Raw genomic sequence first — 17,201 nt, forward strand, 5'->3', positions numbered from 1 at the left:
AATTAGACAAGTTAAACAAAAAGAAAAGTCATATTTCAACCGTGTTTTCTTTTTCAGACATTTGGGATTTGACTTCTCTTTCAGATACGTCCTCTTTATGATTGAATGACCGGTGAGTTAGCACCACGAGATGACTATCTGACAAATCAACTCCTAATATGAGCATGCAGTAATGCAGCGTTTAGATTTATCTGCCGTCCCTGGATATAAAACTGGATATCTTTTTTTTTTTTTTTCTCCAGCAGCTCCAGCAGTAACATGATGATAACATGCTGATGTTTTAGAATTAATGATCAAATTAGGCGCCCATATATTAATATATCAGTCAGTGACCAAACCAGTACTTTTACTCTGATACTAATTTTATTTTGTTTATCAAATGACTGAATGTGGTTAAAATTGGGACGACTTTTCGATGGACACGCAGCTGATGTCTGTCTCAGTAAACTTACACTTGAACAAAGAGAGGATGGAGTTCCCCGGTGGTCCAGGTGTCACCCATTGATCGCTGGTGCACTCTGTATTATAATGTGTTATTTCAGTGCACAATGGATTCTTTTCTATATTTCTGTTGTTGATTTTGAATTCAATGCCTTCATTCAAAAGTAGAACAAAAACAAGCTTAAGGAATGCTTCAAACTGAAAGCTGTGGTCATTAAATAAATATGCCACACATTCAATATCTTCTTATCGCTACATTTTTAACTTCATTTTCTGCACCTCCATCGAGCCTTCATGTAGAAAACAGTGCTCTTTACAGGTCTGAATCAAACTGCAGACGACTTGTTTCATCACAGGGCTGCAGATCCTCTGGTGTGTGCTCCTCTTTGCAAACAGCTACCTCCACTGGAAGAAGAGATGAGTGAGTGGCATGCTCTGCATTGATCATTCACAGAGAACATTAGAAGAAGGCATCTTCCAGACATCGCTCAGCGTGGTCTTCCTCGTCTCGTGCAAGAGGAGTTTCACGCGTTCGACGCTTCTGCGCGATCCTGTGTGGAAGAATGAATCTGCTGGTGAACTCTGCAGGCTGCAGAAGCACTGTCCCACCTCAGAGGGAGGATTTTGGAAAGAGCAACATAACACTAATCACATAGGGCAGAAAACTAGTGCTGCACTGGCCTCTACAGGTTCAACACAGGTTATTGCACTCACATGGCAAACATTTGAACCCATAATTAATGTGCAGAGGCCACGCCAGGCGGGTTTCCTGCACCATGTAACTATGGGTTTTTAACTGTGGTGCTCTCAGGCTTACACATCAATTTCTCTTCTTTCACTGAGATCCTACCATCATTTAATCAATCCATTTATCACACTGCCTGTACAATTAGATTGTGTCAGACAATTATTAAGGTTATGAACATTCAAAAAGACAGATCATTTGTTTAATACTCAAGACTGGGTTTGTGAGAGCAGGTTTGGGTTCAGAGCCAGAAAACTTTTATTCAGTCCACCACTTCTGACTGATAGAATTGAGACAGTTGACAAGCTCGCAACCAATTTCAAAACACACTTCTCTTTAAGCTTAATGACACAATAATTCCCTAAATTGTCCAATACTATGAATAAAAATCAAATCAAATCAACTTCTCCTGGAAACGTCCCATGACTGGAAACACTGACTGTTCTCATTGAAGAGAGACGCAGCAGAGCAGATCTTTGGAGAGGATTCTGGGAGCCACCATCTAGTGGCCGTGTGGTAACGCTGCGTCACCCTCAGCTTTCACACACTTCAGTTCATTCACTGCATCTGTAAAATGGAAACTCTTTGTACCAAAAAGATATGCTGGATATGCTTGAGTCAGTATGAAATATGACAAAGTGCATGCTTACTAAAGAGTCTGTTATATTCCTTTATCCCCTAATGAATAAACCCAACTCAGTTTATATCACAAATGCACTGCAGATTTCTGCTCACTGTGCCCAAATTATTCTAAAATCCCTTCATGCCTTCATTACGGAGCGCACAGATACTGACATCCTTGGAGTTGACCACGGCCTTATTTCTACTTAAAGTGTCAGTTTAACCAGATTCTCGGGTATCTGACATTTCTGCCTCCACCGCAGCACAACAGAGTGAACAGTGTCCTCGCCTGGATCATCCACACACCTCACTGTCAACAGTTTTCAGAGGGACTATTTCTTTGGTGGAAAAAAAATAATTAAAAGTCTCTCCAGGGTGCTCTGTGGTTTTTAAAATGTTTTTAATTGTTTTGATTTCATGTTGGAATTCAATCCATGTCAGAAATATTAGCAACAACAGACCGTCTGCATGAGTTTGTGTTTGTGTGGATGAACTGAATAATTTCCTTCTGAATACTCAAAGTTTGCAGCAGTCTGATGCAGCGCTGTGGTGCAGGCGCACTAAATGACTGAGCATTTCCACATCACTGAAATGTGCACGGAGGATGACTTCAGTCCTCACCCACACCCACACCCCCACCCCACCCCACCCCACCCCCAACATTCCTCATCCACACCAGCAGCATCATGTCAGCGTTGTATCCTTATACGCTTTCACTCATTTCATTCTAAGCTATAGTTCCTGTTTTGATTAGATATTATGCAAATAAAATGCTATTCAGCTTCCCAAAGACTCCCGGGGAGTTTGTCATATCTTGTAATGTTCACATGGTTTGGCTGCAAAAACTTGTTTACTTTATTTACTTGTTTGTTTATTTCTTATCATGTTTTCCTTTGTAATCTGGTACAAAAATATTCCGGGGCACAAAAATGAAATCCATTTTATGTTTCCAACATCTTGGTCAAAAATCGTATTTTTAGTTGAAAAAAATTGCCCTTAAAGTAAAGGGGTGACTTGGTTGGGTCGTTGTCTCTGGTCCGGATGTGTGCTCGGACAACAAGCTGTTTTTTAGAAGTCCCATCTACAGGCAGCTGAAATGAGGACATTCCTGTTAGACAGCCTGGGTGGAATTTGAATAGTACAGAGGAACCGCCTGAATCTGATTGGTCGAGAGCGACATATTGCCAGATCGACTGCCTGTCACTCAGTAGATCCCAGGCAGCTGGTTGGCTCGTCCTGAAGTGGGCGGGCTCTCGGGCTGGACTATATAACTATTCTGGTTTTGGAGCGTTTGTAAATGAGTGCTGGCTTTCAGAGCGAGGCGGAACATTGTGCCCAATGTTGCTCCACAGAGCTCATCTGAACCATTCTCCCCGAACAAAACGAGCCCCACTGAGATAGCCGAGAGCCGGTTCCAGTCTCACGGAGAGGAGTTGGAGGTGCACCGGGGGACGACATCATGATCAACACCATGGAGTGCGCCGAGGACGCGCAAAGTCTGATCTCCATTTCCTTAATGAAGATCCACAACTCCAGGACGCAGAGAGGAGGAATCAAGCTGCACAAAAACCTGCTGGTCTCCTATGTGCTGAGGAACGCCAGGCAGGTCTACATCAAGGAGAAATACGCGGAGATCTACAGGATGCAGCAGTACGAGGAGGTGATGACGGTCTGCAACGAGATCCAGGAGCTCAACCCGCTGGATCTGGACGCAGAAGACGGGGACGACGAGGAGCGGGCGCGGGCTGCTTGCTGCGGCGAGGAGGCGACTGTGTGCGGCTCTGCGTGCCACCGAGTCGCGGCTCAGCCAGCGGCGCACTGCCGGACAGCGAGCGTCCTCCCCGGCTGCTCTCCTCTGGAGGACGGCAGCAAAGAACCGGAGCCCTCCTACTACAGCAGCTGCTGCATGGAGGCTTCCCCGGTGTCACACTGTGACCAGTTTCCTGCGAACAACAGCACGCACTGCAACAAAACCACAGTGCTGGATTTGGACACGCATGTGGTGACCACGGTGGAGAACGGCTTCCTCCACCAGGACTGCTGCTGTGACGCGCTCCAGTGCGGCCAGGGCGCGCAGTCCCCGGCCAAGAAACGAAAGGTTGAGTTCAGTTGTTGTATATCCGACGTGGAGGAAGTACCGGATTTCACAGCGGCTCGCAAACGGGCGAAACGCGAGGACTGTACTTACTCTAACCCGGACTACACGGACACTTCCAACATCTCCAACCTGATCTCCATCTTCGGCTCGGGGTTTTCCGGGCTGCTGAGCAGACAGGCGGACTTGGAGCAGATCTGTAGCAAACAGGCCCTGGCCAGTCTGGGAGCATGGACCCGGGCAATAGTTGCATTTTGAATCAAACACTTTCTGTTCTGTGAGACCGGGCTCAGCTGGACTGTGTGTTTCCATCTGGTGTCAGTAGCCTGAACAAAACGCAACCAAGAATTGTTTGTTTGGGAACATTTTCTCCAGCGTTGAAAAATGTTCCTGAATGTGAACAAAGACATGTCCCCATACTTTTACTGATAAAGTTGACAGATCTTAAGTATTTCAGTTGGCCTAGAAAAAGATGTAATTTGTGGAACTTTTTCCAGAGACCTTCAGGGCACATTCCGTAAATGACATCACCGGGAACCTTCTCAAAAAACACAAATGTTCTCCAAACAGCTAAAACCAGAACGTTCTCATGATGCTACAGAAAATATTACCAAATGGGGACTTTATGTGGACGTGGCAAACATACTGGGAAAATGAATGCTTTCCATCATTGTTGTGCGTTGTTACCAATAGATCACTGTGTGTGTGTGTGTGTGTGGGGGGGGGGGGGATCAGTTGAAAAAAAGGCATCTGTTTGGGAAGCAGTTCTCATTTATCTGTCTGGTGATGCTTCTTGGTTTCACATGTAAAGTGTTCTACTTGTAAAAATGTATTGTTTATCTAACCTTCTTTTTTTTTTGGAACATGTAGCATATGTTACTACTACGCCCCAGCCCCCCCCGGCCCCCACCCCCCTCCATCCACACAATACCATGTGCTGAAGACAAGAGTTGAAATAATTCATAGTTTTACCTCAAAGCGCCCTCGTGTCTTAAACTAAATCTGTGGTTCCTTCGATGACATCACTCACACTTGCTTCTGATTGGAGGGAATATAGGCGGTACAACTGAGCCCGGTCTCCTCCACAGGCTAAAATTGACTTTATTTTTGCAAGAAAAAGATCAAACAATATTTATAAAATGGTAAATTTAATGAAGATAGTGTGACAGGGAGAGGGAAGAGTTGGTGCCATATGTCTCATGTGCAGGTTTTTCAGATTTCAGAAGGGGGGTACACCTGGTGACTTAATTCTAATGATGGATTGACTTCCGTTGCCTTAAATCCAATGCACACTACTGCTAGCTATTGTCATGAATTGAAAGTGACTGAATGTCTGTGCTGTCCTCTCCTGTCCTTGGCTGAGGGGCCCACTTTGAAATGGATGTTGCACACTGATCAGTTTATTGTCATGTGAAACACCACGTCTTCAGACTCTCCTCAACACTTTTGAGGTACACTGACTTTCAACCAGCTTATGTCACTTGTGATGGAGTGCCAACACTTATCGTGCACCGCCGTGTTTGGGCTGTTCCACGTGGCCGTCGCTGCCCCTCCGCTCTCCGTGTGACAGTAAACCGTTTGGGTTTGGGTTTTTTTTTTTCGGGCAGTGTGACATCCTTTCTTAATCATGGTTGTTGCTTAAAGCTTTTCACAGCAATTCATAATTCCATCTTGGTTTTGTGAGTTTCATTTTGTAAAAAAAATAAATAAATAATGATCTTAGTCCTTTTGTTTTAAAAAGGCAAACTCATGATTTAGCCATAACCTGAGAATCCATCCGTTAGCTTTATGAGCACTATGTGTACCAAAATAAAGAGAGTATTCAGCCATTCTCTACATATTTTGTTGTTATTCTTATATTTTTGTGCTCAATAAATTGTATATCACCGGTTAAAACTGTCAAAGGAAATATTTGTTGAAATTTATAATCTTAATAAAAAAATGATAATCCTTAATCTTAATTGTTGTATTTGACTGGAAAGTATGGTGCAGTAATGCAGCCTGTTTGTTTTTGCATACATTTTATAGACTGATAGATACATGCCTATAACAGAGTAACACCCCATGAATAACACTTTTATACACTAGTAATAAAAAGGCACCCTTTGTTAAGTTTTAACCAATTACTTTATTAATAAATCATTTACAGTACAGAGCATTTGTAAACCATTAATATGATAACATCTGCTTTATAGATTAATAATGACGAGGGGCTTTGAATCAAAACCTTCAGGAGTTACGTCACTTTATAAATATCTGAGTTACATCTTTGTCAGCAGTGGTCCGTGCACATTTTGTGATTTGATCATGGACGTGCACACGTCACGCACATCAAACTTTGGGTCAAACTTGGGAAATCAGCGTTGGAAACCGTTGAATAATCCAGAAAATCCGTGGAAATGAGGCGAAGAACTGGGTGAGGTGTTCTGAGTGGTATTCACCTTTAAAGAGGGGCAGAACGTCCCCGTAGAAGATCAACCAAGGTGCATCAGGTCAGGAGCAACCAGGTGGGTTTTTGGTCATTTGCAGGGTTGTGCATCATGAAATGTTCCCAGGGTCTGAATTTCAAACATCAAACTCTACTGTGATGAAGTTAAAGTGTCTGAAGGGAAACATTTGGTGCAAACTACTTGAACTTGAACAATGACACATTTCCATTAGTTTATAACCCGCAACAACACAGTTGATGCTCCCCATCAGATTTGGATCGCTGCGACATCTTTTTGTTCCCCAACAATTTGAGGATAAATATTATTGCAAATGATCACAAAAATGTGTATAACTGCTGATTTTGATAAAACAATGTAACGTCCAAACTTGCACCTGAAGCTAATCGATTTTTGGACAGGTAGCCTTTAAGAGTATTATTTTTTTACAGTGTTATAACTGTATCAGTGACTTATAATTAATGTATAAATAATAACAGTAAATTATGATTCAGAGAAAGAAATAGTCGCTCATTACGCCCCATGTTATGGTGAGCTGCTATTTTCATAGTCTGGCTTTTAAATGGATTAAATAACCAAGAAAACAATATTTATGGTTTTATTTAGTGAAGTTGGGAGAGTCCGTCACTTTTAGACACGACCAGGCTGTTTCCCTGTTTACACTCTTTGTGCCAAACTAAGCTAAACTAAGCTAAGCTGACTAGCATCTTACATTGTCTTCATATGTGTTGTATCTGTTGGTCATTTAGCCCAATGCTTTATAGCACTACTGGACGTTGGAAACTAGTTTATGAAAAACAAAGTTTGACTAATAAAGAAAGCTCCTTCCTCCTGGGCTTTCAACTGCATATCATGGTCTTAGTAGTTGGAGTTTGTAGATTATACATATTCCTTTCACTGTATTAGGCAGTATTTTATGTTGAGGTGACGTGATGACCAATTGGATGTTGGCGTCTGCCGGTGTCGACCCTTGTCACCAATCCTGTTTTTGCTCATGAACCCTTCAGAGAGTGTAATCTGGGGCGGTCTCAGGACGGCTGCTCTACTGTTTGCAGATGATGCGGTTCTGTGGGCTTTAACACACCGTGACCTTCGGCGTGCAGCGCAGCAGTTTAAAGCTGAGCGTGAAGCAGCTCGGATGAGAGTCAACACCTCCAAGTCTGAAGCCACGGTTCTCTGCGTGAAAATGATCAACGTCTCTCTTCGGGTTGCGACAGAGTTCCTGCCACAAGTGAAGGAGTTGAGGTTTCTTGGGGTCTCGTGAAGGTAGGATGGAGCAGCAGATTGACAGGCAGATTGGTGCTGCGTCAGCAGTAAAGCACCATTTTTGTGAAAAGGAAGCGAAAGCCAGAAGACGAAGCTTTGATTTACCAGTTAGTGTACGTTCACCTATGGTCATGAAGTTTGGTTAGTGACCGTGAGAATGGAATGAGTTTCCTCCGCGAGGTGGCCGAGCTCCGCCTTCACGATGACGAGCTCCGACCTCCGCAGGGTGCTCGGAGTAGAGTCACTGAAGGTGGAGGTGGTTCGGACATGTGATGAGGAGGCGTCCTGGATGGTTTCTGTTGGAGGGATTCCAGACGCGTTCACCTGCTTGAAGACGGATTCTGCTGCGACTGCGACCCGTTTCTGGATAAACAGCAGAAAATGCTTCAAGGGATGATGACAGTTGAGCTATTTCCATGCACTTAATAACATATTACTGCTACATTTCAGTACAATGCAGGCCTTTTTCGTTTACTTTGACTGAAAGATACTGCATTTGGACTTTTTATCATTTAATTTCTTACAATTGGCCAAAGTGTTACTAATAATGAATCAGTTTCTCTTCGTTAAAAGTCATAAACCAGCTATCTGCCCGATGATGAACTGTATTTAATATAAGTGACGTCGCCTCCACCTCACTGCTCACCCTGGAATTTCTTCCCCCAGTAAAACTTTGAGTCCTGTTATCTCTGCTCTGTGCCACTTGGTGGTGTTCTTTAAAATCAATGAATGGAGATATCAGTGGAGCTGCTTATGCAGAGAGCCACCTCAGGCTGACCCTCCCTCCAGCTCCCCAGACCCCACCACCCTCCTCCTCCTCTCCTTCTATTTTGTCCTCCTCCCCTTCCTGGCTGCCTCGTTTCCTCTGCCTCTCAGAGTGAGGCATCGCTCTACCCCAACACATCACATCCATCGCCGGCCGGCTTCTCTGGCTGCCGCTGCTGCTCGTTTGCTTCTCCAGCTCTGCGGGCTTTTTTTTTTTCAGCTGCCGCTCCCCATGATAACTTGCAGTAGGTAGGTTGTAATGGAAGGTATGAGGCAATGCGGACGATGCATTGTGTAATTATGCAGACATTGTACAGAAGGATTTGAGATGAGGGTTTTTTTGCTTTCTACAGAAAGCATCTGCTTCCTGCTCCAATACACCGAACCTGTTCTAGAAAATGAAGAATCCAAGACCATGAAAATATATCAAACATATGCAGCTACATGCTCTCTGCAACCGATGAATGCTGTGGACAATGGTTCGTTTCATGATGTATACACAGCTCCTCCATCTGGAGTGGGAAAGACTGACACCCTGGCACACACACACACACACACACACACACACACACACACACACACACACACACACACACACACACACACACACAAAGCTATACACACTTTATTTTATTTTTGCCTCATGTTGCACAAACATTTGATTCTGTAATCAAATATTTAACAGTAGTATAGTTGGAAACATGTTATTTAGCCTACAGAGCACACGTGATGTTTTTTTTTTTTTTAAAAACCCAAATTGAAAACTGGGCGGGATGTCTAAAACCAAAATTAAATAAAAATAAAATGTGAGAAATGTTCCACAATAAAAGAAACAAAGAAACACCCAAACTAAACTGAAACATTTCAGGAGTGTTTTTATTTATTTCACCAATTTCTCAGTTCTTTGATCACCTGATCCACAAGAAAGGACAATACCAGGTGGTGGGGTTAACATGGGGGTGGTGTGTGTTTATGTGTGTGTGTGTGTGTGTGTGTGTGTGTGTGTGTGTGTGTGTGTGTGTGTGTGTGTGTGTGTGTGTGTGTGTGTGTGTGTGTGTGTGTGTGTGTGTGTGTGTGTGTGTAAGGGGTGTTGTTCTGTGGGGGTGCTGGAGGGAGGAGGGGAAAACAGCATGGGGAGGGAGGGGGTGCAGTCGGGAGAGGGGTTAGTGCTGAGGGGGGAGGGAGGCGTGCTTTGTCAGGAGAAGGGGTTTGATGTGTTGGGGGTCTGCAGGGGGGGCACATGTGACAGCAGAAGGGAGCATTGGGGTGGGGGTGCAGGGCGTGGGTGTGTGTGTGTGTGGGGGGGGGACTGTAGGGAATAGTTGCACTGGGAGAGGAAGGCAGCAGTGACCACACAGGTCAGCCAGGTTGCACAGAGGTCTACGGGGGGAGGGGGGTGGAGGAGAGGGGGAGGTCATGCAGGGTTTTTATTAGAGGGATCTTCTGTAGACCAGGATCTGCTGTAGACCAGGATCTGTAGTAGAGCAGGATCTGCTGTAGACCAGGATCTGCTGTAGACCAGGATCTGTAGTAGAGCAGGATCTGTAGTAGACCAGGATCTGTAGTAGAGCAGGATCTGTAGTAGACCAGAATCTGCTGCAGATCAGGATCTGCTGTAGACCAGGATCTGTAGTAGAGCAGGATATGTGGTAGACCAGGATCTGCTGTAGACAGAATCTATGGTAGACCAGGATATGTGGTAGACCAGGATCTGCTGTAGACAGAATCTATGGTAGACCAGGATCTGTGGTAGACCAGGATCTGTAGTAGACCAGAATCTGCTGTAGACCAGGATCTGCTGTAGACCAGGATCTGTAGTAGAGCAGGATCTGTAGTAGACCAGAATCTGCTGCAGACCAGGATCTGCTGTAGACCAGGATCTGTAGTAGAGCAGGATATGTGGTAGACCAGGATCTGCTGTAGACAGAATCTATGGTAGACCAGGATATGTGGTAGACCAGGATCTGCTGTAGACAGAATCTATGGTAGACCAGGATCTGTGGTAGACCAGGATCTGCGGTAGACCAGGATCTGTAGTAGAGCAGGATCTGTAGTAGACCAGGATCTGCTGTAGACCAGGATCTGTAGTAGACCAGAATCTGCTGTAGACCAGAATCTGCTGTAGACCAGGATCTGCTGTAGACCAGGATATGTGGTAGACCAGGATCTGCTATAGACAGAATCTATGGTAGACCAGGATCTGTGGTAGACCAGGATCTGCTGTAGACAGAATCTATGGTAGACCAGGATCTGTGGTAGACCAGGATCTGCTGTAGACCAGGATCTGTGGTAGACCAGGATCTGCTGTAGACAGGATCTGCTGTAGACAGAATCTATGGTAGACCAGGATCTGTGGTAGACCAGGATCTGCGATAGACCAGGATCTGTAGTAGATATAACTATATAAACGTAAATATAAAAACTGAATGAAAAAGAAGTCAAATATTTATACTCTATTTAAGTCTTCCTGTTATACGAAGAAATGGAGCACGTCTGTATATTTACATAATAATAATAATAATAATAATAAGCCACTCCTTCATTTCAATGATATCAGACCGTTTTGTTTTGCATTCACTTTGCATAAGAGATAACTACATTACAGCCTCATTTTCATAAATTAAAATAAAAACCCAGACCACGCCCACTGTGTATACTTAATGACGAACATGTGATGCATATTCATGATGAAAATAAGTCACGCCCACATTTTGACATTAAAACAAACAAGTCAAGTTCCCGCTTGACGATCAAGCGGTCTGTTGCACCCTATTGAATATTAAAAACTAGGCTATAACCTCATTTGCATATTTGCAAATGTATGTTGTTTGCATTTTATAATAAAAACTAACTAGGTCACAGATATTCTTAAATACAAAAATTCTGCAGGAAGAAACTAGATTAAAATGAATTAGTTTGGAATTTTAAGAGATAATAATATTAACCAATAAAACAATGTGAATGCTCTTCATCCTAACGTGACTTCCACTCCCTCATTCAGAAAGAGGCTTGATTGACAGACAGGGTTGACCATTAATGACAGGGTTGGTGGTTCCACGCGTTGACGCGCCCTTTAGCAACACACCCAACCTCAAATTGCTTTTGATATAATGAGAAACTGTCCAAATATTGTATATGTGTAAAATAAGTAGATAGGAATTTACATAAAATGTACACATAAGTAAAACACAAAGTAGATACATACAATTATACACCAGTAACATATAGCCCTCACAAGTAAAATAAGTTAAAGATACATAGATTTTACTGAAAAGTATGCAAGTAAAGTAAGATTTACATGAGTAACGTAAAATTCGTTAAAAAATGAACATATATTTTACATATGTGAAAGAAGCACTGCAAGAAAGGGTGATATCTGAAAAGCTGTCAATGCAAAACGTGATTCATTTAGAAAGAGAAGTCCCCGTGTTGGTGTCGGCATGAATCCGGTGATCCTGGTTGGAGCAGCGGGACGGATGTCATCGAACTCACCAACAAAGGACGGAGAAGTGAAACCTCATGCCGGTAAATGAGCGTTAACGACAACCGTTAGCTCATCTCGCTCTACCGTGACTATCATCATTGTTCAACATTTTGAAACAAACGTTTGACATGGATGTCACCAGACCTAGCCACGCCCCCTGATAGCTCACTGGTCTGACCCACATTTTGAGGAAATAAAATCTCATAGTTTTCTTGATCCACTCCGGTTAAAATTACCGCCGTTAACACAAATCTCAACACTTCCTGTGTCCGTTTCAAATTAAAAGCCCTCTCGCGTTTCAGTAGACAGAAACTTTAATTGTTAAACAATTTCATAAACCTGTTGTTACTAAAATTGGACAATGAAACTATAAATGAGTTATTAAAAGGTTTAGAGGTGTCATTAACATTCTGCATTTGACCTTTTATCTCATAACAAATAGAAATATAGTAGAATAAAAAATGAAAATACTTCCCTACATAATGAATTTACTGCACATAAAACACACATGAAGTAACATCAAACAGGGACACAAGGAGCTAAAGAAAGACGTCCAACACCGGAGGACTTCGTTCCTTTCCACCGCCGCTGTTCACTTCTTTAAGTTTGCAGCTGCATCCCATTTCAGAAGCTTCTCCGTGGAAGCGTTTCACGCCCAGACATGTGAGAACGGGTCGATGCAGCCGTCCCATTCCAAACATTCCTCCTGATGAGGACAAGTCCAACACTCTTCTCCTCACGTTTCCATCACCGCAAAATTCATCCAAATACACTTTGTTGACTTTTTAACGATGAACGTAAGCAGACTTGTTCAACCCATGAAGTTCATAATGTCCTTGTTCCTTGTAAACAGTGAACTCGCTGTGATGTGATGCTCGTTTTATGGAAAAAGGATGATTTCAATTTCTCTATATCAATGTGTGCATATGATCATAAGACCGTAGTTGGCGTGTTAGTTTGTTCACGAAACTATTTTATCATTTCATTTGTTGTGAATGACAGAATGTTGATTTAACAGGTCAGCAGAGCTCAGAAACAAAACATTTTAAAAAGGGTTTCTTCTTCAGCGGAACAGTTTACGTAGAGTCCTGTACTCTAATTAACTCTAGTTAATCGAGGATGTTTTCAGAATAAAAGCCATGAATGATTTTATTTATCAATTAACTTCACACAAAGTCAATAACCCAGTATCACGGCAAAGCATGAAATAGACACCGGTCCACGACAGCAAAAATTTGAAATAGCCACGCTTTGGGCTGTCTAGGTGTGAAATCTACACGTTTTGAAAGCGTGAAACTCACACCCACGTAATTGTGATCTGACGTGGGATCATGTGACCAAGGTCCCGTAACAGAGGCAACAAAACACATAGAGACTGCCATGCGGGACGATGAGGTTTGAGTCCAGAAGGTGGCAATGTTTTTGTTGAGTTGTTTTTTGTTTCCTAGCCTCAACAATATGCTTATTTAGTAACACCAATCATGTGTTTAAGCTATAAGTTTAATTTTCCTGTAAATCACATGGCTCTCTGCATGCAGGTCGTCCTCTACAGGAAAACGTGCAACTTTCACACCTAGATAGGCCAAAGTGTGTCTATTTCACGTTTTGCTTTAGTGGACCAGCGTGTCTATTTCGCATTTTGCAGTAGTGGACAAGCGTGTCTATTTCACACTTTGCAGTAGTGGACAAGCATGTCTATTTCACGTTTTGCTTTAGTGGACCCGCGAGTCTATTTCACGGTTTGCAGAGGTGGGCCAGTGTGTCTATTTGACGTTTTGCTTTAGTGGACAGGCGTGTATATTTCACGTTTTGCAGTAGTGGACAAGCGTGTCTATTTCACGTTTTGATTTCTTTTTCAGCTCAATGTAGTTTTCTTGAAGCACAGTGAACAAAAACTGAATCAATTTGACTGCAGTTGCAGTTATTTTTTTTTTTAAGTTGTAAAACTTGTGTATTGATCAGTCTACAATAATCAGCAATATATTCCTCAAAGTTCCTGAACCTTCAAAAGAATAACGGAGCAAGAGCAAACAGTTCTTTAGACTCTGTCGTTTTCTCTGCTCACCAGTGGAGACATGTACAGCTGCATATCATCCTTCAATGCTGCTCAGCAAACAAATGTGGGCTTCATAGACAATTGGAAAACGTTCTGGGGAAAAGCTTGGTCTGATTAGGAGGCTTGTGGAAATATGGCCGAGTTTATTCGAAACCCTCAAGTATGACAACCGAGAGTTCAGATCAGGAAGCCCGATGCGCTGACGTTAAGTGGACAAGAAAAATATCATTTCTTCCATCACAGCTTCTCTTCGCTGACTTCACGTGGAATCAGGAATTAAACTCACAATTCTTCTCCTATTTGACAAATTCTTAAATGCAGAGTTTCATCTAATCTCTCACATTTCTCCCGTCCTCTATTACTGTTTTATTCCACCACTCTCAGCTGCACAGTTCAACATTGTGTAAGTCAGATTTCCACCGCAGTGCTAATGAGGACTCGTGGTGAGAACAAAAAAAAAAACAAGGCTGTTGCACATTGCAAATTTCACATGAATCGGAGTTTCCCTGCTCCTGGTACCGACATCTACGAACTCAAATCCTCCTTCACATGAAGGAGTACTGTAACATAGACTGACTCATGCAATATTCAACATTTTCCCCCTCATCTCAGAATCCATCTGCCTCACTGCCGGGTTCATCTCTGGGTCACTAGCACAGCCTCTCCATTCAAACAGCATTTCCAATTAAACAGTGGGACTCATGCAGGAACCGCTCACAGTGTGTGAGGGATTTAAGAGAATTTGCAGCATTCACCAGTTTTCTCCGTGTCCATAATGATTTGTACGGTGTAACCTGTCATCTGAGTCATGTAGAGATCGTCTCTGTTCACAGGGGGAGTAATAGTTGTTCTATTCAAATGCCTTGAAGTTTAAATGTGATACTGACATTACATGAAATAAAAAATACATACTTAAGTCTAAGGTTTAATTTGCATATTTCAGTACAGCCCCTTCTGCAGCAGTTGTTGGAATATTTTCTCACCCACAGAAAGAAAAAGACCCGAATGAACACAAACAGAACTACAATCACTGCGAAGGGACACACGAGTAGACACGAATCAACTAAAAAGAGGGATAAAGTTAACAAAAAGAAATTTAAAATGACCATTCAAGAGATGCAAAACAACCAAAAATGAACAAAACTGCTGAGATGCGAAGTGAGGCACACAAAACAATTAAAGATTTAGAAGTGACTGAAAAAAGAAGCACAAAGTGACCAAAGAGACTCAAAATGACTGCAGAGACAAAGAGGAGTAAAACGTCGTAAAGGAGACTGAAGCAACCACAAAAGGCATGTAGAACAAACAAAAAGGCAAATAAAACCAGCAAAGAGAGACACGAAGTGACTGCAATAAGAGAAGTAAACTACCTGAAAAAAACATAAAACAACTACAGAGAAACATAAAGTGATCGGAGAGTCTGAAAACCAACGAAACCTCTGAAAAGAGGCGTAAAACAACAAGTCATAAAAAGGCAGCAAAGAGAAATAAAATAACAAAACAAACATAAAATGTCCACAACGTGGCACAAAATGAGGTGAAATGACTTCGGAGACATAAGATACCTGAGAAGAGACATAAAACAGCAGTGGTGGAAGAAGTACTCATCCTTTACTTCAGTAACAATACAGCAACCTTCAAAACCCAACTTGAGTAAAAAGTACAAAAGTATGAACAGCAAAATGTAGTTAAAGTATTAATATAAAAGTCCTGCTTTGGTCCATCTGACTGATATATTATTATATATGGCATCATTCGATTATTATCAGTGAAGCATGTCGGCAGCATGTTATCTTCTGCAGGTGGAGTTAGTTTGAACCACTTCATTTCCAGAGTCAGCAGATAAACCTGGTGGTGGTGGTGGGGGTACAGGACTAAAACAGTTAACTAAACATAGTGGAGGATAAAGAACTAGATTTCCCTTTTAAATGTATTGGACTGTAAGTATTGCAGGATGAACTGAAAACACTCAAATGAAAACTAGTTACCTCAAAATCAGCACTTGAGTTAACGTACTTCATTTATTTTCCACCACTGCTGCAAAGAGACCAAAAAAAACTATAAAGAAACGTAAAATGACTGAAGAGCACAAAGAAATGTCAGATGAAGCAGAAGCTTTCAGTTGGGCTGTCTTACTCCCCATTAAATGAGCTCAGGCACCTCACTGTCTCATCATCAGTCCTCACAGGTTGCTGTCCATCATCATCATCATCATCATCCTCAGAGGAAGACCTCCCACTGCAGGCTGCACCAGTCTAACATCCAGAACACATTTCTACCATCTGAACTCACTCCCCTCCCTCATCTGTTTGTCACAGCTCAGTTATTGAGAGTTTGTAATAGTTTTGGGCTCCTGAACATCATCATCACGTTTTCATCTGTTCTGCAGAGAGAAATCTTTGTGACATTGGAAGCAGAAACAGCAGCGTGACAGTCAACTCATGATTGGGTCCGATTCATCAGTAAATATGTGATTCACCAAGTTTGTCCAGTGAACAAGTGAATCTGAAACGTTCCTGCATGAAGCCGGCTGTCTGGTTTAAATATGTTTTTCCATGTGGGACTTTTGTAAACTCTGTCTCTCATAGAGAATATTTACAAAAACATGTAACGGCTTCAAAGTCTTCATTAATATGACATCTGTCTGCACTTCTTTCATCCGTCTCCAATGAGGAAAAGCTCCACCGATGACGATGCGTGCTCCTGCTCGCCGTTGATCACTTTTGACATTAAATTCAATTCATCTGTGAGCATTGAATATTTTTTTCCACCAAACTCTAAACTGATCAGCCTCCTCTGCTCCGTCAGTCACAACCGTTGCTGCCGCTTCAGCTCTGAGCGACGTACAACGCGTCACTGCCCGTGTGTCTCGCCGGACGGCATATTTAAAATCTCTGCAACACACAGATTCACCTGGCGGCTTCATCAGCATTGTGTGAACTTGTTGGGCTTCACTGTAAAGTTGATTCATTATGTAACTTTGAACATGTGACGCAGCTGAATGGAGATGAAGAGATGAAACAAGATTTCTCACCTGAAGCCTCTATGTGCTCTAGTTCTGGTCTAAGAGGTGCCGCAGGCCCAATGAGAACTGACTTCACCTGATATGCAAGATGTCTGAAAGTTTAAAATTCGCCATAGTGACTTTAATGTTAGACAGAAATTCAGAAACAAAGTCGTGCGCTTCGTTGCATCACCAGGTCAGAATGACAAAATGGAGAAATGTATTAAATCTGTTGATTTTGGTCCCGAAAATAACTTTTCTTTGATGAGATTAAAAA

The 17,201-nt window shown here is 42.5% G+C and overlaps 1 protein-coding gene across 1 annotated transcript; it reads left to right on the forward strand.

Moving 5' to 3' along the window:
- Positions 1-3,117: 3,117 nt before the first annotated feature.
- Positions 3,118-4,604, forward strand: ier5l (immediate early response 5-like). The gene has a single exon (XM_069721977.1). It carries the CDS (start codon positions 3,267-3,269, stop codon positions 4,158-4,160), a length of 894 nt encoding a protein of 297 aa, XP_069578078.1. The 5' UTR covers positions 3,118-3,266; the 3' UTR covers positions 4,161-4,604.
- Positions 4,605-17,201: the final 12,597 nt, after the last annotated feature.

The sequence above is a fragment of the Brachyistius frenatus genome, unplaced genomic scaffold (assembly GCF_029030835.1).
Source record: "Brachyistius frenatus isolate BFR_SWC_R1_liver_20210118 unplaced genomic scaffold, ASM2903083v1 Contig_279, whole genome shotgun sequence".
NCBI classification, from domain to species: Eukaryota; Metazoa; Chordata; class Actinopteri; family Embiotocidae; genus Brachyistius; species Brachyistius frenatus.

What these genes read in the sequence shown, in the direction of transcription:
- ier5l (XM_069721977.1), top strand. Translation starts at nt 3,267, where the DNA reads ATGATCAACACCATGGAGTGCGCCGAGGACGCGCAAAGTCTGATCTCC.